Here is a 21,603-nt window from a genome sequence, read left to right on the forward strand (position 1 = left end):
CTCTTTCCCTCTTTTGCTTTGCATTGATCGTCCTAATTAGCTTGACTTGGCATACAATGTTCTCATTCTAATGCTCGATATTTTTTTCTTTCAATGCGTATCGAAATGAAAGTATGTGTTGTCAGCTGTAAAAATTCAGAGTTTATCTCAATATAGCATCAACTTTTGTATTAGTTGGACAACACATTAGAATAATTTGAATTCTCGTGAAAGCAAGCTCAAGAATGTAATTGAATTCTCATGGACAAGAATGTGATTGTACAAACTTTCTTCACAACCGAGTGTATATAGCATGAAGCGTATTATATTTCTGAATTTCCGACCACTTTTGTACAATAATGTTAGGCAAAGCACGGGCACGGACTATCTAGTTAATCTTATAATAACGGACACCTTTTCCTCCCAAACATGTCATGCATTGTTTGGTTTCTGTAATGGACACCCACATAAGTTAGTGCAAAAATTTATATTATTTTATTTGAAATAAAATGTAAATTGATAATTAAAGTAATAACACATACACTAACAACTTCTTTGATGATTGTTATCTATCGTTTCGTAATGTGTCGTATATATACTACTGTATTGTATTGTACTGTATCGATTTGATTCATACAATATTTGAATAGATTGTATTGTTTTCCGTCGTTTCATAATGTCAGACACCAACAATATGAAGAGTAAACTTACAATATAAAGAAAAAAAGGTATGAGGTAGAATTCTTACATAAAAATAGGTTAAATGATAAAATAAGATTATTTAATAATATGAAAGGGCAAGATGCGTTGAAAAAAAGAAGAAGGGAACGACACAATCACACCAAATTGGTCGTTTCATAAAGTGACAATTTTTATCGTTACGTAACAATAAATTTAACTATACGATACAATAAATTAAAATAACAATCAAAACAAATATGGTATAAATCAACTAAAATGAGAAAAATTACCCTTTCATAAAAAATCTTTTACTTGAATAAATTAAAAAATTATTTCCTAACGACCATTAAAAATAATAGCTAGAAATAAACTGCAATTCTAATATTTCAGACATCCTTAAGAAGTCCGATTCTTTGTACTTGTCCTCGAGTCTTTGACAGAAAAAGAAAAAGAAGATGTCTCGAGAGAGAGCCAAACGTGCGACACTGCCTCCAGCTCAGGAGGTACCATTTTAACTCTACTTCTTCAATTTCCTCTATTGATTTCCAGATTCATTAATTTGTTTTCTTCTAAATCTGAATTAACCCTTTACTATAAATCTATGGCAAAATTTTCTTGCATAGGGATATCAGATTTACACGATTTATAATTTTGCAGAATATTGAGAAGTTAGAAAAGGTAGTAAAGCAGGGAAATTACTATGGAGCTCAACAGATGTTCAAGTCTATTAGCGCTAGGTACAATCTATTGCCATCCTTTATTGATAATTTGGGCTCAACTCTAAAAGGGTTAATCTTTAATTCAGTTAATATGCTTTGCTTTCAGATATGTGTCTGCTGAGAGGTATTCTGAAGCTTTGGATATTCTTCAGTGTGGTGCTTGCTTACAATTGGAGAATGGACAGGTTATAATCTATTCACTCCTATGGAAATTGCATAACCTTCTATTTGATTGTATTTGACTGAGCCCCACAGTTTAAGATGCTAATTTGGCTAATATGTTATATTACTGCTAGTAGAAGGTTCTACCTAGTCTTGGCCGGTGTACAAAGTTACTTGGTACCTATGCTAGTGGGAGGTAGTAGGTAGTGGATTAGTCGAGGTGCACACAGGTTGGCCCGGACGCTATTGTGAAACAAAAAAAAAATAGTGATAGTAGAAGGGAGTATTGTAGTGATGGTTGAAAAGTTAGTTTGATACAAAAGACATTGTATCAAAGTTTAAAGATTGATTAATTTAATAAACTTGAATCTTGGAAGTTGTGAAAGTTGTACATAATGAAATGGTGTCAATATTTTGGGATGTTCTAAAATGAAAAAAAAAATAGTTGAGAATCTATCAGAAATTGCTTCTCTATCTCCATAAGGTAGTGGTAAGGTCTGCGTTTACACTACCCTAATGCACTGAGTATGTTGTTGTCGTTCTAAAATTAAAAAAAGTGTCTTTAAAATATTGGGGGGGGGGGGGGGTTTTTTCCCCATTTCCCTGGCGTATTCCCAGTAGGAAGATCGCTTATAGATATTGTTGTGGACAATTCAGTAGATAAACTTACCACTTGCAACAAAGGTGTACTATGTAATATGGATGACTTCATGATCAAACTTAAGTAAGCACATGAAAGATGTAGACTTGGTGTAGTTAGTAATGTCATTAAAATATACTTGAAACTTGAAATTCAAAACAATCTTGAGGTTATTCTTATTGGAAGACTAAAGAAAAACATCTTTTACTTATTTATTGATGACAGAAGATCTTGACATTTTGCAGGTTACTTGTGGGTCAGAGCTTGCATTGTTGTTTGTTGAAACTCTTGTAAAAGGAGAAGTTTCTTATAACGAAGAAACTCTTGGTAAGTCTGCTCTTATGTGTTTTACCTTCCGGTTAATTTTCCTATTCCATGCACTTTGTAATTTGTCAAGCTGCGAATTGTGCGACCCTTGTTTCATCAACCCTTTAATGTTTGGTATACATGACATCCCAAAAATTTCAGGAAATTTCCAACATATTTCTACAGCTCCTTAAATCAGGAAGCTATTATAAGGGAGATTGCCAAATGGGAAATGGGGGAAATCTTTTGCAACATTCAATTTAGAAGAGCCATAAAATTGTTGGGGAGGAGGAGCTGGATGATTTACTTACCCTTTTATATATTACGAATAATAATGATATAGAAAGATTTATGTCTGCAAAGCAGTCGGCAAATTTTCTATTAACTTCTATAATCTTTTGGCGAGAAGTAATATGGAGAACTTTCCATAGGTGATAGGCAGAGTGAGCACCTAAGAAAGATAATTCGGTCATGTGAACAGCTGCATATGCAATGTAATACTTCTTGATGAGAACTTGAGGAGAATGAAACAGGAGAGGACGTCCACCACCTAAAGACGACAGTAAGATTGCTGCCAATCTTTGGAATCCTATTATCAGTTTTTTTGGAAGAAGTGAATGATGTCAAACAATGTCGAATTGTTCTTGGGGCTTGGAAGTTTAGAGGATATGGAAATCAGAGGGGAAAACATGGAACTAAGTACCTCAAGGAGTGTGTTGTATGTAGGGAAAGAAACTTAAGATGCTTGGAGGAAGGGGAGGACCATTCAATCAAATTATGGAATTTAAATGTTTGGTGTACATGACATCCCAACAAGTTAATATGATCTGGTCGATTTTATAGATGGGAACTATAGTTCTACTCTCTAGAGCCTTGTTATATACCCTTGTCTACAGGAATCAACTGTACTCTAGATCATAGTTCCGTATTCTACGCCTCTTGTCTACGGGATTGATTTCCCTTTTTCTTTTATTTTACTCAGAGATTGCTATACTTGTCAAAGAAACATCTTAACATGTTCAAGCATTTATTAGTAAAATTTAGAAGATTTTACATAGAATGCTTAATAACCTAGCAGTTATTCTGTTTGGCAGCATGTATTAGCACAAAATTGACATAGAATGCCCAGCAAAAGAACTAGAAAGAATATGTACGCAAATCATTCGTCTTTCCAACTTATGGAAATTAATGATACAATACAAAATTAAAATATTACAACTTTTTTAGTTCCAAAATCTAATATGCAGAAAGGGATATCAAGAAAAAAAGCTAATTAAGTGGTATGTCCCCCTTTTCAGAATGAATATTCATGTTTTCTCTTGGCGCCAAAATTATAAAAAGAAAGTCCTTTTGCATTAAGAGAGGATACCCAATTGTAGACACACTGATCAAAGTAGACGATACACCTATTGTATTGTGAGAAGGGAGGACAGGATAGTCAAAAAAGGCTTAACCTTTGATTATTATGAAAGTAATTTCTAGACTGGCTTTGTACAATTAATGAATGCATTTTGATTTATAAAAAGATACTCCCTCCATTCCAATTTATGTGAACCTGTTTGACTGGGCACGAAGTTTAAGAAAAAATGAAGGCTTTTTGAATTTGTGGTCCTAAACAAGTCAAAAAGGGGTCCAGAGTATTTGTGTGGTTATAAAAGTTTTTCATTAAGGGTAGAATTAGAAGTTTAAGCTAAATTGTTTCCAAATTTAGAAAATTCCTTTTGGAACGGACCAAAGAGGAAATAGGTTCACATAAACTGGAACGGAGGAAGTAATAAACAACTTCAAATGTATAATATTTCATTAAAAGTTAAGGGACCTATATCTATTGTTCTTTATACGTGGTTTCCCTATTTTTTTGTTTTTTTTTTGAAAGTATACGAGCTTTCCCTATCCGTTTCTAAAAGATCCAAACATAGCATGTGGATCCATGTGCTCATCCATTATGTATTTTCATTTCTTCTCTTGATAACTCTATAAAGTCAAAGTAAAATAATCACCTTGACACATAGGGAGTGTGAAAATTAAATAATCGTTAACTAGTCCTCCTTTGGCAACATATTATAGCTGTTTACTTGGGGTGGGTGGGGGGACTAGACTAGGAAAAAGATACCAAAATGTCCTGAAACTTAACCAGCATAAATTAGATCCTTATGCGACTTTATTGCTATATCATAAAGTGTAACTTCAGCTATACTGCTCGTCTTTTTCTGTTATTGATGCTTAATGTGTAGTTTTAGTTTTGACTTGATTATAATGCAATTCTCCTTAGACTGTGTCAGGAAAATCTACGAGAAGTTTCCTCGACCTTCAGTGCCACAAAATTTGGACCTCGCTGATGATGATGATGATGATATGCAAAAACTTTCTGAAGCCATTGCAGCTGCCAAAACCCGAGTAGAATGCTGTTCTTCCTTTTTAAAAGCCTCTATCAAGTTAGATACTCTCTCTCTGGTCCTTCCACAAATTCCTCCATGTTTCTTTTATTTGTATAATTCTTTAAAAACATTTCATTTTAGCTGCTTGAATTCTGTTGCTGTTGAACATTTGACTATGTCTATTATACTCGCATTGATTTGCTATCGAATTTTCTTTTAACGACTTGGGTTTTAGTTAATTTGTACCATACTTATTGGACATTTGATAGAAGAAAAAATAAAAAACTTAGCAAAATGTTACTTAGATCTTCAGAAGGAGCACTGGACGTTTTAAACAATCTGTTGAGTGTTGGGTAATCTTCATTTAGACCCGTCCATACTTCTCTTCAAAACTTAGTCCTGGGCATCCTATTTGGAAGATCATTGATCCATCAAAGAAAGGCCTCACCCTTCCATACCTTTCTTCAAAACTTATTCGGTCTTCGTTTTTTTTTTTTTTTGGAAGAAAAAAAAAAAGTAGCAATTTGTTCCCTAGAATTCAAACCTTCAATTTCAGAGTCCCTTTCAACACTTGGACTGTCCATTCTGCAGACATCTCTGGAGGATCCACCCCACAGTGCAATCTTCCAGCAAGACATTTTCAAATACTCTCTTCGCCTCTTTGTTACTGCATGTGAAACAGTAAAGATTACCTCGTCTTGCAATCTTTTCCAGTGGCAATTTCTGTCAAGGGTTAGTAACAGCTATGCCAGTCTCCTTTTAAGAGCTCATACACGATTAAGACTTCTCGGAGAAGATTATCTTGGTTGTTTTATTAAGCGAGGACATGTTGTCCTCCTCTTTAGATGTTCTATAACCTCATTTATATTAGTATCTTTTCCGATGACAAAATGCTATTCTTTTATAGGTGGTCAGCAGAATTTGGTGCCCATAAGTATGGATCTCCAGAGTTGCATGAGATGCTGGCAGATTATATATATTCTCAATCTACCGAAGTGGTATGTTCTCCAAAAAGCTTGATGCATTGACATGCTTTTAGTAGCTCTAATATATTTGCATGTCATGACTGCAGTATCTTGACCAGTAGTGGTCTTATTGTTTCCTCGCAGTACTTTGCTATTTGGCATTAGAAAAAGATAGGGGCTTCTAATAGATGACAATTAGCGGAACTAATTTCATCTTGGTTTAGCAAATCATTGGAATTGCAGTAGACCTCCTTATATTCTTCTTGATTTGCAGGACATGGTTAAAGTATCTTTTCATTTTGTTAGAGGAAGGAATCTGAAGAAATTTGCTTCAACTATCATAAATTTCATGGGCAAGGTAAGCACTTGTTCCACAATGTTTTTGCTAACACGATGTTATGAGCAGCAGATATTACAAGGTCCAAAAGCTGGATCGCCATTTTCTCCATATCTCTTTCCTGTTTATTTAGAGCTTCCTGAGGAAAGAGGGTTTTTCTTTTTTCCGTTTTAGGGTTTATTGCTTTTGCGCAGCAACAATTTCATGAAGTTGTTTGTGGCTACACTTAATGATGCTCTATGATAGATTGAAATTTAATATAATTCATACAATTTAACATGCAGTGCTATCCAGGAGAGGATGATTTGGCTATTGCCCGGGCAATTTTGATGTAAGCAGAGTTATAATATGATTAAGTGCCTTGCATTCAATTACTGTTCTACCCAGTTTATCCCATTTGTGCTGGTCCATATTAGGAGCATTATATTTCAGTAAACTATTTAAAAAAAGAGAGAGACTATTTTAAACTTTAACAGTCACTACCAGGTCAGTAAATACTCGCAGTTAGAAGAGCATTTGCACACCTGTAGCTCTGCATATTATTGCCCCTTTCAGTGTAATATTTCTGGAAACATACTTACATATCTCTCAGACAATGCTTAAGTTTCTGATAAGAGGTTTGAAATTCAATCTTTGTTCATATTTGGAACCAGAGTTACTGACTTTCAGTTTGTTCATTTAAGTCCAATTATATGGAACAGAAATGGGCTACCAGAATGCAAGCTATGTGGAACGTGGTGACAAGGCTTCTTAAGAAATGCACTTGGACACAAATTTATCTATATTTTCATCTTGAAACATTCTTCTTATGCATATACCTCTCAATTTTTATATGACCATAAAAGGCCATGATGAGAGCCATAAACTAGAATATGTTTTTTTAGCTGTTTAAATTTTCTATTTGTCTGATGTTTCAATTAAGAATCTTCTTAATGCCATTTAGTTTCTAACTGTAGGTTGATTTTATAGTTGCATTTTTTCATTTTCTTTTGGCAGGTACTTGTCTCTAGGAAACCTTAGAGATGCGAACAAGCTCATGGAAGAGGTGGAAAAGGAAATGGAGGCGAAGCATCTTGGATTTCCTCAGTCAGAATTAATGCAGTTTGTTAACTACCTTTTGCTGACGTAAGTCTTAATATGTTTTCTGAATACATTTCTTTTGATGTGTTAAAAGTAAAATTTTATTTTCATATTTCATATGCTGTTGCTGAAGCCTCTTTCTCATTTTACTTGACTATTACATTATTAAGCTGTCCATTTTCAAGAATTCAACAAATATCCCTCCTCCCCCCCCCCCCTCCCTCCCTCCCCACTGTCAGGTCTTGCAAAGTTGGTATATTCTGCACCAGCCTCGAGGCCTTGTGCTCATCCACATGTTTTTTTTTTACTTCATTTAAGTCCAATTAATTGACTATGTTACAACTTAATTTGTATTTCAGGTTGCAGAGAGATGCTTTACCTCTCTTTAACATGTTGAGACAGAGCTACAAGTCTAGTATAGATCGAGATCCTCTATTAAATGAGGTAAGTGCTGTGTATATGAAAGTCATGTGCTTTCATTCATTCTTTATGATAAATGATTGTCTTTGTAGTTTTTCTTGTGCTTATTAATAACACTGTTCACCATCAGGTGAAAGTGCTGGTTTTCCTCCTAATTCACATTTTTTGCTGTTCTGTGGTTTAGTTGCTAGATGAAATTGCAAAGAAGTTCTATGGCGTACAGCGTAAAAATCCTCTTCAAGGCATGTTTGGAGATATCTTTAAGGTAACATAATATTATCAACTTTTTGCAATTTAAGAGTTTACTTACAAAAAGGAAAGGGTTAATTACACCTATCCTCTTGTGTTCTTTTAACTGTGAGAACCCATCCTCTAGGGGTGCTTGCAAATTAGAACATATACGGGTAATCTCCCAAAAGTTACAGAGGAAAATGAAACAGTTTTTTTGTCCAATAACAAGAAGCATGCTTTAATTGCCAGTATGAACATCAAAATCTATCTTCCACCAGAACCACTGATCCTATGACGAATCGGGAAGCCCTTTCAATATGATCAGCAACTTTTTTTCCTTTGTCTACCTTGTATCTTTGGTATAAACAGGAAATTCGGGTTTGCATAGATGACTAGCTAGAATTTTGGGAGGCTTAAGTGTGCTTGTATTAATGCTTTCGCAAATTGATATCAACTTGATGTAATGTATATGTGTGTGTATCAACTTTCTCAATTGTTATCCCGTAACTTGCCATGTTATGTTCGGGAGAATAAAGAGAGGAATTTCTTAATTTGAAGTGGTTAGGTCATTTTCATTATCATGCTGGTAGAATGGTAGGGAAATATGTTTTTATCAACAGTTAAGGTGGCTTAGATATAAGTCCAGGGTCAACTAGTCGACAATCAAGTTGTTGGTTCCCTCTTCACTCCCTAAACTGATTGTCTCCTCATTTCCAAAAAGGCAAACTTATTATTAATGAACCTAAAACCGTGTAAAAGCACTTGGAATCATACTTATTCACTGGGGAAATGGGATCACATTTTCTTCATGAAAGCCTCGGTATTTGTTAGGTTCAATCTACATGTAGGTGATATGAGATTCTAGATGTAGCTCCCGAGATGGCTCCCATTGCTAACAATCTAGCAGTTACTCCCCCATAACAGTTAGATGTTGGTCTCACACTCGTGCTGGTTCAACCTGGGATTACTAGGTGAAGTGAGATTCTTTTTAGGGATAATTACCTTATTGGGCCGCCCTCCAAAGTAATAGCTGGCAAACGTATATGTTTTGTAAATATACATATAATATACACAAATATACATATAATATAAATATACATAATTATGTTGGCTAGCGCCTGCAATTAATTTCTTTCGTTGGAACAAAAATGTAAAAAGCCCCCTTTTTAATCAGTTCTAGGTGAAATGAGATTCTAGGTGCCTGGACAATGTGCATCTCAGTGTTCACGATATTGCACTTAGTCCCAGTAAGATGACTCTAACACGGCACACGCAGGTTGTAGCACCTAGACCCCAGGAGCCTTGCTTCGTGCTGTTATCCATTCTCACTTTAAAACCATTTATAACGACCTGAGTCCAACCACTAGCTAGACGTCTGAGTTGTTTTCATTCTCGCTACTGAATTAGGTTCATTGTGGCTCGCACAAAATCTTTAATCCATGTAGTTAGAGAAGAACCAGAAACAACTCAATTTAGTTTGACCTATTTGTTGTAAGTGATCACATTACTTAAGTTATTACCCTTCCAGCTGTTCATTCAAACAAGCTTTGTAGAGTTAGTTTCTATATGTAAAATGCACATGCCACTAGTTAGATGGAAAATAAATTGCCACACCACATTCTGTAACTTCAAGGTAGTTATTTGTATGTCGTTAGAGTATAAGGGGTTTTCTTGCAAACTAAAACAAGTGTTTTCTTTTAACAGTTTGTGGTGTTCGTTTTTAAAAAAAAATCCTGTTTTTCTTCCTTCAGTTTTTGCGAAATAACACTTACTGTTTTGCAGATGATGGGAGGCGAATAGGACAGGGAAAAGAGTCTTTCTTCAAATGATCTCCATCTAAAAAGGGTCATGAGAGACAAGTTGGTTCATTCAACATCAATCCAAGTTGTCCATGGATTCATCTGCTGCAGTTAAATTGATGTGCTTGCCTTAATTATTCATGCTCGATCTGGCTCTATAACATAATGTTGCAGAATGGGGTCATGAATTTTCATTGATTGCTCAAGCTTCCCTTTTCTTGTTGCCAATTTGTGATTCTGCAAATATTTCTATTTAAAATCCTATATTTACTGTTCATTTTCACATTGCTATTGTACAATAGATGAAACCTCTGAGTTAATAATATTATATCTTTTGGTGTGTTTGGGATATAGAATAGTAGCTGGCGAAACTTCAGCGTCTGACTGAGAGTTTTGACGGACATTGTGTTGTCTAATTGGTTAAAACATCTACTATAATGTCATACGAAAATTTACCTCCCCCCGCACTCGCAGCTCTTATTTAGTGATTAAGAGCTACCCGAGATAGATCTGTTTATTTGTGGTGGCTTCTATTAGGGGAAGAAGCTAATCTGGGAAAAGAACCTACTTATGCACATCGGCGTTTCATGCCAAATTAATAAAAGTTGAGGTGGGAATGCTTATTGATTAAAGACTGAGTGGTCAAAAAATGGGAGTGGATAAGTTGTTTCTGCTAATGACAGATATATAACTATTTGTATAATATTGTGCAACCGTTCATTTGCCATACTAGTTCTCGACAAGCCTTGAAAATATGATTAAAAATTTTCTTCACTTGGCATGCAAACTGGTTGAATGGAAAAGAAGAGAAATATCTCTGTTGAGCCCACAAAGTTCTCTTTCCAAAACAAGGATAACCCAAAAATTTTACTTCTCATTCTCTCTCAACCAAAGGAAAAAGGTCTAAATTTTCTCAACCTTCTCTAGCAAATTCACTCTTCCAAACGGGGAGTTTAACAAAGGATTCCAACTTCTCTGTTCTTGTTGGGAGGGATGAAAAGATTCTTAAAACTCCATGCCATAAGATCCAAAGGAAACTTTTCCACAGAGGTTTATTTAGTAAAGAAGACCATGAACCTTTAGATCAGACGATAACAATGAATGGCAGATAGGTAAATAATCGGCAGGAAGTTAAGAAAACTGCATGAACTTTAGGATATATTTATGATATCCTTGCATCCTTTAGAGATCTGCTGACCACCACACCTGTTGAAGTTCGCATAGAATGCATTCCTAGTGCAGCAACACAAGCGCCATCTGTTTTTAGATGTGGTTGTACTAGCTCCCAAATCTTTTTCTTCGCTACCTGTATACAGTTGAAGAACGTCGTCAGCCCAAAAGGAAAATAAACTAACCCCCGCCCTCCTCATCCAACTAAAAAAAATAACTATAGGGATGAGCACAACACTCTCTTTAACAAAATATACTATAGGAGTACGTAATTTCCAGTGCTTACTCCTGTACAATATACTATAAAGCTTTTGATAAAAGGTGCTACTAAGAAACCTATAGACAAGCTACTTTGCTCTTTCTGGAAGACACTACCCTTTTCTTAGCAACTCGAGAAGAAGACTTAAGGTGCAAATTCTAAATGCTTCTCCAAGAAATCAACAGATATCCATCTCAACAGAATAACAACATTCCCTCGAATTCCAAATTCAGGAAATTGCAGATCTTCAACGCACAAAAGGGTTTTCACCACAAAAGAATCAAGAGGTAAATAGGTAGTATAAAATTTAGAAACTGCGGGATAAGCATCTGTAAGACAGGCTCCAAGAAACGCATGATAGGCTACACTTCATAATTTTGCACATACAGTTATGGGAACGAACTGAAATGCCTCTCTTCAACTCCCTCTGAGGTTTGAACTGCCAACCAACTCTTTCGACTGCGAGTCATCAAAAGAATGAATGACTATAGTGAGTCTAGTGACTACTAGAGTAGAGTTAAGTCAAAAGGCATGGTATAGCAGCCTTTCCGAGCGAGCCTCTAGGATCTCCTGTAAACTCCCATGAAATGGGGCCTCTAGTAACAAACGGAAGAACAGGATAGGATTATATAAAGCATAGGACGTATGCAGCAGAGAGAAATGGGTAACTAACCTACTACTTTTCTGTCTTCCCAAGTTCCAAGAACATATTGGATATCTTTAGTTAAAAAAGCAGGAGAAACAAAAAGCTTATTTTAAAACATTAGTTTATACAAGGGGAGAAAACCATTTGGCATAATAGTTCTTTCCCGATGGTCCAGAAACACTAACTAGTGAGGTAAGTGTAACTTCTGCAAACAAAAGATTTCCTTCCAAGTTTGACATGCATGTAGACGCAATCACAAGTGCATGTATCCTGTTGAAGACATAATTAAATAAATATAAAAGTGTTCTCTCTCTAGCAGCTTAAGCCTTTAGATGAGATGGTCACACACTCCAACATGGCATCAGAGTCACGCCCATCCCAATTTAATGTTAGCAATGTTGGGCTCCCATTTATATTGTCCACGCTCCAGTTTGCAAGCCTAGGCGTGTGTGTGAGTTGTGCGTGGTGGTGGGGGGGGAGAGGTATTGAGTTGTGTCCCACATCGGTGGGTAATGGGTGTCTTGGTCTTTTATATGGTCTTAGACAATCCTCACCTCATGAGCTAGATTTTGGGGTTAAGTTAGGCCCAAAGTCCATTTTAACATGGTATCAGAGCAGGCAGAGGTCCTGAGTTCGAGTCTCACCACCACTCAATATCAACAAGAATTTTCACGTGCTTGGCTCATCAAAAAGAATCAAGCCCGCAAGTGAGAGGGAGTGGTGAAGACATAATAAAGTAAATATAAAAGTGTGCTCTCTCTAACAGTAAGCTTTTAGATGAGATAGTCACACACTCCAACATAACCTATACATAGTCAAAAACTTAACCTGAACTGCATCCTATTTCCCCAAGTCAAATGAGCAATAATAGAGGAAACACTGAATAAGTTAGATTTTGGGGTTGAGTTGTGTCCCACATCGGTGGGTAATGGGTGTCTTGGTCTTCTATATGGTCTTGGACAATCCTCACCTCATGAGCTAGATTTTGGGGTTAAGTTAGGCCCAAAGTCCATTTTAACATGGTATCAGAGCAGGCAGAGGTCCTGAGTTCGAGTCTCACCACCACTCAATATCAACAAGAATTTTCACGTGCTTGGCTCATCAAAAAGAATCAAGCCCGCAAGTGAGAGGGAGTGGTGAAGACATAATAAAGTAAATATAAAAGTGTGCTCTCTCTAACAGTAAGCTTTTAGATGAGATAGTCACACACTCCAACATAACCTATACATAGTCAAAAACTTAACCTGAACTGCATCCTATTTCCCCAAGTCAAATGAGCAATAATAGAGGAAACACTGAATAAGTTAGATTTTGGGGTTGAGTTGTGTCCCACATCGGTGGGTAATGGGTGTTTTGGTCTTCTATATGGTCTTGGACAATCCTCACCTCATGAGCTAGATTTTGGGGTTAAGTTAGGCCCAAAGTCCATTTTAACATGGTATCAGAGCAGGCAGAGGTCCTGAGTTCGAGTCTCACCACCACTCAATATCAACAAGAATTTTCACGTGCTTGGCTCATCAAATAGAATCAAGCCCGCAAGTGAGAGGGAGTGGTGAAGACATAATAAAGTAAATATAAAAGTGTGCTCTCTCTAACAGTAAGCTTTTAGATGAGATAGTCACACACTCCAACATAACCTATACATAGTCAAAAACTTAACCTGAACTGCATCCTATTTCCCCAAGTCAAATGAGCAATAATAGAGGAAACACTGAATAAATTAGATTGTGGGGTTGAGTTGTGTCCCACATCGGTGGGTAATGGGTGTCTTGGTCTTTTATATGGTCTTAGACAATCCTCACCTCATGAGCTAGATTTTGGGGTTAAGTTAGGCCCAAAGTCCATTTTAACATGGTATCAGAGCAGGCAGAGGTCCTGAGTTCGAGTCTCACCACCACTCAATATCAACAAGAATTTTCACGTGCTTGGCTCATCAAAAAGAATCAAGCCCGCAAGTGAGAGGGAGTGGTGAAGACATAATAAAGTAAATATAAAAGTGTGCTCTCTCTAACAGTAAGCTTTTAGATGAGATAGTCACACACTCCAACATAACCTATACATAGTCAAAAACTTAACCTGAACTGCATCCTATTTCCTCAAGTCAAATGAGCAATAATAGAGGAAACACTGAAAGCACTTCCCTCCCCTCCGCAACCACTAACCTCATAGCATAGACTAGTTGCTTCAAGTTAATAAAATAACACACAGAAGCCCCTTGGCTTTTAGGCTAGTGCACCACCTCTTATAGGCAATCAAACATTACCATGGAGATTTTACCTGGTTGGGCGTTGCCACCTCAGGGAGATTCTCCTTTTCATCAGCAGAACCAAACCATATCCTTTCCCCAGGTACTGAGCCTTCAAGCGGCTCAAGAAGTTCCACGTTCTCATGAGATGCATCAGATGCTGCCATCAGCATTCCATTTGACTTGACACCGCGCATATTCCTCGGCTTTAAATTTGCAAGAACAATCACATTCCTTTCCTGCATGTTGCAGCATGCATCAAATGCTTTCTTCAAATTATGAAGCGTAAGAATCTTAAAAAGGCCACTATTGATGGACTTTAAAAGCTTAGGAGTGTTAGAAACAGAGTCACTGTAATGTACACACCATACGCAAGTTTTGTTATTCTTAAGATATGCCAAAAACTAGCATATTATTAATTACGGAAAGAGAAAAGGCTGAACCAAACAATCATAAATGAGTGGTCCCAAGAAAAAAACTGATATATAAAGTTCTATTCCAGTTTGACCAGAAAAGTGCTCCTATTATACTTGAAGCAAGTGATTTCATTTAAACCTATCCACTAGGATCTACAAAGATCCAAAGTCCAACCCTTTTGAGATGCCTCTGTGAAAACAGGAGAAGAAGAAAAGAATGGAGAATAGGTTGCTTGATTATAACCTCAAGCCATTGGGGTTCAAATAACCTTTACGAGAATTACAAATAAAGAAAAAAGATTAAAGGCCATTAATTACATTGCTAGAAAGTCTCCTAATTACCTAATTACGAGGATGTGAGAAGCTTTCCATATTTACATAGTATAGGTTCTTCCATATTTAACACTACCCCTCAAGCTGGAGCATAAACATCGTATGCTCCTACTTTGCCATAAATATAAGTGGAAATTGTTTTTCCTTATCATTGTACAAGGAAATTATTGTTTTTCCTCATACAGCTAAGCATAAAAGTTAATAGACAGACGCAACCTGAAACGAGACTATCTGAAAGGAAGTGATTTGAGAAAGGGCACCATGAAAGGTCAGAATAACTCTATCAAGGACACTTTTGCAGTCTTAGATAATGCAAAGGTTAAACTTTGCATGGAGCAGTTATGCAGTTTAAGTTATTAACTGTTGAAGTATGCCAAAGACGGACAAAATCATGAGCAATACTTCTTAGAGGAATATTGAATGACCACATTTGAGAAGGGTTAGCTGACAAGAAACTTCTCTTGGGAACTTCTGTAAGCCGGACTATAGCAGCCAGGTTGCACAGTTAGCTGGTTAGCTGTCACTGAGTAGGCAACGGATTGGAAAACGGATAGTCACGGTATCTTTGGAACCAGCCATGTGGTAAAAATAGCAACTATAGAAGCAAGTGCTTTCATCTTTAGACAAGATTCAGAGTGGATGGCTTATTATGAGCTAGTCATCTCAAGGAGGATAAGTGGACCATTTTCCATGTCAAGGTAACTTGCTGTCATGTGAATAAGAGAGCATCAGATATTCAGAATCATGAAATAATGTTTTGCTTAAGTTTGCAAGAATGAAGATTCCTTTTAAGGGCTCATCTAAAAGCTTTGGTACAAAGGAATATTTGCTGGAGTAAGAGATGCAGAATAAGGAATAACTGAAGAGTAACATCGTCCCTAGGCAATGGCTGAGTGGTTGAGGGGAGTAACAAAAGGAAGATTTCAGTTCCGGTTGCCAGATAAAACACCGGGGCCGATTTGGTTCACAGACTTGTTATGCAGGCAGATGATACAGGGACTGTTATGTGGCATGTAATAATGCAGAGATTGGGATATGACGAATAGTAATATAGTGATTGTAATACGATGAATTACAATAAATGGATTGTAATGCAGGGATTGCCTACTTTAAGTCCATTTCTCTTTAAAAATACTCTTATCCACAGCAGCGGAGCTAGTAAAGAGGGAAGGGGTCAAGGGGGTTAAGAGAATCCCCTTTTATCGAAAATTATGCTGTGCAAATAGGGTAAAAATAACGGGCCAAATATGGTGCTATCAGGCATATTACCCATTGAGCAAGGGTCCACCTTGTACCAGACAACAAATAAAATGCTCAATCCCCTTAATATAAGAGAAAATTCTAGTGTTGTGGTAAGCAAGTTAAAAAGTTATTTCAGATCACAAGTTCGATCACAATTTTGACATTCTAGTATTTTATTTAATCCCCTTATATAAGTTCCTGGCTCCACCATTGCTTATTTAGGTATTGTTGATAAACATATTCTTATTCGACATTCCATCTCATATAAAATAAAACATAAGTTACACCAGTACTAGTTCTGACAGGTTTAATACCGAAAAGAAGATAGTAGATTAGCACACATAGTTTTACACAAGAAACCAAACAATGTTTTATTACATTAGTAATGCAGATTTTCACATAGTATTAATTATGTAGAATTCAAGGGGAAATTACTTTGCCTTATACAACTATCTAAACGGGGTTAGAGAATAGGATAAAAATTATATACATTAAGGGATCGTTTGGTTGCTGGCTTAGAAAGGGAGTTATTCATGTATTAAAACTAGCATAGTTATTACCATATCTGGTAGCTTTTTAGTTGCTTCGTATAAAATTTAGCACACCGAGCCGTTAGATTATCATTTTACAATCCCACATAAATAAAACATGTATAAGTTATCAGTCAAACTATGTGTTATTTTATGCATGGTAGAAGATGGAACAACTAATCCCTGCCTTATTAATTCCTGCATAACTGAACCTTGCATAACTAACCAGCAACCAAAAACAACCCCGACACTTTAAATTCTTTTTTACACTATTAGTGTAATTTAATTGTTTATAGCAAGTTCTCACTCTATTTATCAAGTTATCATATCATGCTTGATAGAACAATTACCTATTATTATTGGCCAATTTTAGCTAATAGTGTTGAAAATTCTTTATACTATCAATGCACAAAACTTAAAAATACTAACAACTTGTTTGGATGGTTGTTACCTATTGTATTGTATCGTACTGTTACATTATATACAATGTTTGTTTTGATTGTTACATAAATTTTATTGTATCGTATCGTTAAATTCGTCGTTACGTAGATGAAAAGTGCCACTTTATGTAACGACCTATTTGGTGTGGTCGAGTCGTTACCTTATTTTTTTCTCTTATCTTGCCTTTATTATTATTAAATAATCCTTTACTCTACCTTTTTATATAATAGTTCTACCTTGTACCATAATTTTCCTTTGTAATACTGCAAGTTTATTCTTCGTATTGCCGGTACGTGACATCATGTTTGCGGCAAACATTATACTCATCAAACAATATAGTACAATATAATCCAATACAATATGATACACTATGAAAAAATACGTAACAACCATCCAAACAAGCTGTAAAGAAATAGATGCATTATAAGGACAGGTACCTGAAGATGGTCAAGAGGCACATATTTAACAAGCCCACTACATATAATTCTGGGCTCAGCCTCCCCAACATCAACCTCTTCAACATAAAGAGAATCAGCCTCCTCGTGTCTCCAGGCCTTAAGTATTCGCCCAACCCTAATGTCCAATGTATTAGCCGCATCCTTAATCTTCCTCAGCTTTGTCTCCTCATCTTCCTCTAATGAAGAATCATGTTCTGTTACACTCACATTTGACGGCGCCGTACAATAGAAATTGAAGTATAATTTTGTGTTATGATTGTTCCAGTGACCAATTCTATGACAATTGGTGCTGAAAATGGTATTATTATTATTATTGCTATGCAATAATGAGGAGGAACAATAAGCTGGCCTTGAGCGTGAAGCAATAGCAGTAATTGAATTGGTGCGGCAAGAAAGTAATAATGTGCCACTTCCCTTTAACCAATTAGCTGCTCCTATTCCCATTACATTCATTGTTATTTTTTCAGAGGAAGAAATGAAGAAGAGTGATGACCTGGGTAGGTTTGGAGTTTGGAGTTTGGACTTTTGAGTTTAGGATAAAAACTGGAGAAATGGTTCAAAATAGTCCCTTTAAGTTTGATATTTATTCAAAATCATCCCTATTTTGTAAGGCGGAGCATTAATAGTCCTCTGATAATCTGACATAGCTATTAGCCAGTGGGATTCTACATATTATTTCTATTTTAATTTCTCGAAAATAGCATAAATTTAGGACAAACATCAGTACTATTCTAAGCTCCCGTTTGGTCATAAATTTTGGCTACTTTTTCTACAAAAAAAAAATATTGAAAATAATTTTTGTTCATGAAATATTATCGGTTTTCGAAAGTTCCTAAAACTAGTATAGGACAGTTTTGTGTAAACTTTTTCTTCTACTCATGGATCTTCAACTTTTTTTCAAATAAAAAGCATGTTTGTTTACCCTAAAATCGGATAACAATTGAATTTATACGCGGTTTTTAAGGATACGTGATATAACTTGGTACAAATTAAAAAAAATAATATTGAAATTGACGATAAAAGAATAAATGCAAATCACACAAATTGAATAGTGTTGGCCCTCGAGTTCAGTCACCCTTGAACCAAAAGATGTTTCAAGTGACTTATGAACAGAATAACAAGACAATAAAGCTAGAAAATCACAGTATATTGCTTTGTATTGCGTAAATATGATGTATTTTACAAATAATCAGACTCCCTTTATATAGTAGGGAGTCCTACTCTTGATGCGGTTCTATATGAGGTAAGAAATCTCATGATTAGCTAATTAATCGGCCTCTTCTTGATACGTGTCGGGATTTCCGCTGTGATCCTCGCCCGATTGCAGATATTTCGGCTTTCCGTTATTTGCTCGGTAAGTTTCTTTCGATCTTGCTCGATCTCTATCTTGTTCAGTCTCGATCTTGACCGGTCTCTGGGTCACGAACTTGGCGATCTAACTTTGCACCATGGTTCGATATAACACGAGGTCGAACATTGACCTATCATATTCCAATCTCGATTAGTCACACAAAGGGCAAACCCGATTTTGACCACATCATATTGAATAGCCTTGTCCCTCGAGGTCAGTCACCCTTGAACCAAAAGATGTTTCAACTGACTTATAAAAAGAATAGCAAGATAATGAAAGCTAGAAAATGACAGTATATTGCTTTGTATTGCGTAAATATGATGTGTTTTACAAATAATTTGTCACAACACAAAATCTAACTAGTCGTGATAGTACCTAACCTAACCCGCTAGGTAATCCAATTAATAACTATCCAATTCCAATGAAATTTAATAAGGCAATTAAGTAAGAGAAAATATCTGAGTCTTATACATTTCCCAATTACTGGTAGTACAAATCATGAACTTCTAAGATTAGAATTTACAAAGCTGGTATGAAAAAAATACATCATCTGTTCGAAAAGCACATAAACAGATTTTTATATTCTAAGGCTACCATGAACAAGAGGCAGCTACAACCGGAACGCAAGTACGTCTTCAATTCCAGCTCCCGCCGATCACAACAACATCAGCAGCCAACATCTGCACGCAAGGTGCAGAAGTGTAGTATGAGTACAACCGCCCTCATGTTCTCAATAAGTAACAAACCTAACCTTAGGTTGAAAGTAGTGACGAGCTGGAACAAAGGTCGGGCCCAACACCAATAGCCAACAACAGTTCATAACAACGTAAAACGAGTAATAAAAGAAGTAGCTCAGAGATAAAATGCTCAGCTTTTTCATAGTTTCCCGAAAAATAGTTCCGCTTTTCAAGTATATCATAGAAAACCCAAATCCTTTACCGAAATCGTCAAAAATACGAATAAGTTTAAAAACTGTAATTTTTTCCAAAAATCCTTTCAACAATAAGTAAGATGTTTCATTTTCTTTCCAGATAGCAAGTATAAAATACCTCTCTATGCATATATGTCAATATATGTAAGAAGTCATGAATGACGTGATACAATATAGCATGAGGAAAATGCATCTATATGCATGTATGTCATGTGTGCATGTCAATGCAATGTATCTCAGAGATGAACTCATGTACTCACACTCTCTTCAACAATAAATAAGATGTTTCATTTTCTTTCTAGATAGCAAGTGTAAAATACCTCTTTATGCATATATGTGAATATATGTGAGAAGTCATGAATGACGTGATACCATATAGCATGAGAAAAATACATCTCTATGCATGTATGTCATGTGTGCATGTCAATGCAATGTATCTTAGAGATAAACTCATGTACTCACACTCTCAGAGTACTCAATCTCACTATCTCACACTTTTCACTCATCATGCTCAATCACTCAGTACTGTATATGGCCAATCCGGCCCAGGAAAAATCCATCCCGAAATATATACGACAATTGACCATCAGTCACTCAGTATTGAGTAGGACCAAATACAGCCCGTGGGGAATATCCATCCCCAGGTATATAAATACTTCGGACTAGATCCATGTCCAGGGAAGATCCATCCCTCAATATAATCAACGGCGCTCACTAGGGGTGTGTGCAGACTCCGAACGGGCTCCTTCAGCCCAAGTGCTATCATAAATCAGTATAACCGTTGTGACGTGTAGCCCGATCTCATAAATGTCACTCATAATCAGGCCATCGGCCTCACTCAGTCATTAATCTCTCCAGTCTCTCGGGCTCACAATACCATGAAACTAGCCTAAAATGATGATATGATGTGGCAATAAATAGTAACAGAGACTGAGATATGATATGCATATGAATGCGCATGACTGAGTATATAAAGTAATGGAAGCAGATAACTTAACAACGGAAATGACCTCAGTGGGTCCCAACAGGATAAGCATGTAGCCTAGACATGGTTTCTAATATGGATCACAGCTCAATAGCTCAAGTACGTAGAAATTTCATGGTTACAAGTAAGATCAGGTAACTACACAATACCATAAAAATAGCGGAGACACAATTCACACGGTGCACGCCTACATGCCCATCCTATAGCATGTGTGTCACCTCAACACCAAACACATAATACGTAATTCGGGGTTTCATACCCTCAACACCAAGTATAGAAGTGTTACTTACCTCGAATAAGCCAAATCCAATACCCAGCAAGCCAAACGATGCTCCAAAAACGTCATCCCGCGCGTACCGACCTCTGAACGGCTCAAAACTTGTCAAAAGAAACTCAAATACATTAAATAATGTCAAAGGAAACAAATCCAATCGATAAAGGTCGAATTTTTAATCAAAATTCCAATATCGACCAAAAATGTCAAACCGGGACCGCGCCTCGGAACCTGACAAAAGTTATAAAATCTGACAATCCATTCAATTACGAGTCCAACCATACTAGTTTCACTCAAATCTGACTCCAAATCGATGTTCAAAACTCCAAAATTCACTTTATGAAATTTTAGACAAAACCCCCAAATTTCACTTTGAATCATCAATCAAATGCCAAAAATGAAGATGAATTCATAAAATATAACCAAAATCGAGTATAGAACACTTACCCCAATCCATATATTGAAAATCGCCTCCAAAATTAACCAAATCTGAGCTCCCCAACTCAAAATATATTAAATGAACAAAATCCTCGATTTAACAATGTTCTACATCGTTTCTTGTGTCAAACCATCCTGAAACTCGCTTTTCATGCCTCCATTGGATTCTTTGTGAAATTCTAGTTAA

The 21,603-nt window shown here is 36.3% G+C and overlaps 2 protein-coding genes across 2 annotated transcripts; one reads left to right on the plus strand and one right to left on the minus strand.

Moving 5' to 3' along the window:
- The first annotated feature begins 1,054 nt into the window (after positions 1-1,054).
- On the plus strand, positions 1,055-10,037 carry LOC104210730 (protein GET4-like). The gene is made up of 12 exons (XM_009759692.2): positions 1,055-1,163; positions 1,318-1,397; positions 1,486-1,564; positions 2,427-2,508; positions 4,760-4,922; positions 5,773-5,863; positions 6,105-6,188; positions 6,452-6,498; positions 7,164-7,292; positions 7,607-7,691; positions 7,852-7,932; positions 9,681-10,037. The coding sequence occupies exons 1-12, from the start codon at positions 1,116-1,118 to the stop codon at positions 9,696-9,698; spliced, it is 987 nt and encodes a 328-aa protein (XP_009757994.1). The 5' UTR covers positions 1,055-1,115; the 3' UTR covers positions 9,699-10,037.
- A 331-nt stretch (positions 10,038-10,368) lies between these two features.
- Positions 10,369-17,962, minus strand: LOC104210729 (uncharacterized). The gene is made up of 3 exons (XM_009759691.2): positions 17,417-17,962; positions 14,050-14,256; positions 10,369-11,003 (listed from the first exon to the last, which is right to left on the minus strand). The coding sequence occupies exons 1-3, from the start codon at positions 17,888-17,890 to the stop codon at positions 10,860-10,862; spliced, it is 825 nt and encodes a 274-aa protein (XP_009757993.1). The 5' UTR covers positions 17,891-17,962; the 3' UTR covers positions 10,369-10,859.
- Positions 17,963-21,603: the final 3,641 nt, after the last annotated feature.

The sequence above is a fragment of the Nicotiana sylvestris genome, chromosome 12, assembly GCF_000393655.2.
Source record: "Nicotiana sylvestris chromosome 12, ASM39365v2, whole genome shotgun sequence".
NCBI classification, from domain to species: domain Eukaryota; kingdom Viridiplantae; phylum Streptophyta; class Magnoliopsida; order Solanales; family Solanaceae; genus Nicotiana; species Nicotiana sylvestris.

Coding starts and splice junctions, on each gene's coding strand:
- LOC104210730 (XM_009759692.2), top strand. CDS start 1,116: ATGTCTCGAGAGAGAGCCAAACGTGCGACACTGCCTCCAGCTCAGGAG. Junction 1,164..1,317: donor CACTGCCTCCAGCTCAGGAG/GTACCATTTTAA, acceptor ATAATTTTGCAG/AATATTGAGAAGTTAGAAAA. Junction 1,398..1,485: donor TTCAAGTCTATTAGCGCTAG/GTACAATCTATT, acceptor CTTTGCTTTCAG/ATATGTGTCTGCTGAGAGGT.
- LOC104210729 (XM_009759691.2), bottom strand. CDS start 17,890: ATGAATGTAATGGGAATAGGAGCAGCTAATTGGTTAAAGGGAAGTGGC. Junction 14,257..17,416: donor TGCCTCTTGACCATCTTCAG/GTACCTGTCCTT, acceptor TGCAACATGCAG/GAAAGGAATGTGATTGTTCT. Junction 11,004..14,049: donor AGGTGGCAACGCCCAACCAG/GTAAAATCTCCA, acceptor AACTGTATACAG/GTAGCGAAGAAAAAGATTTG.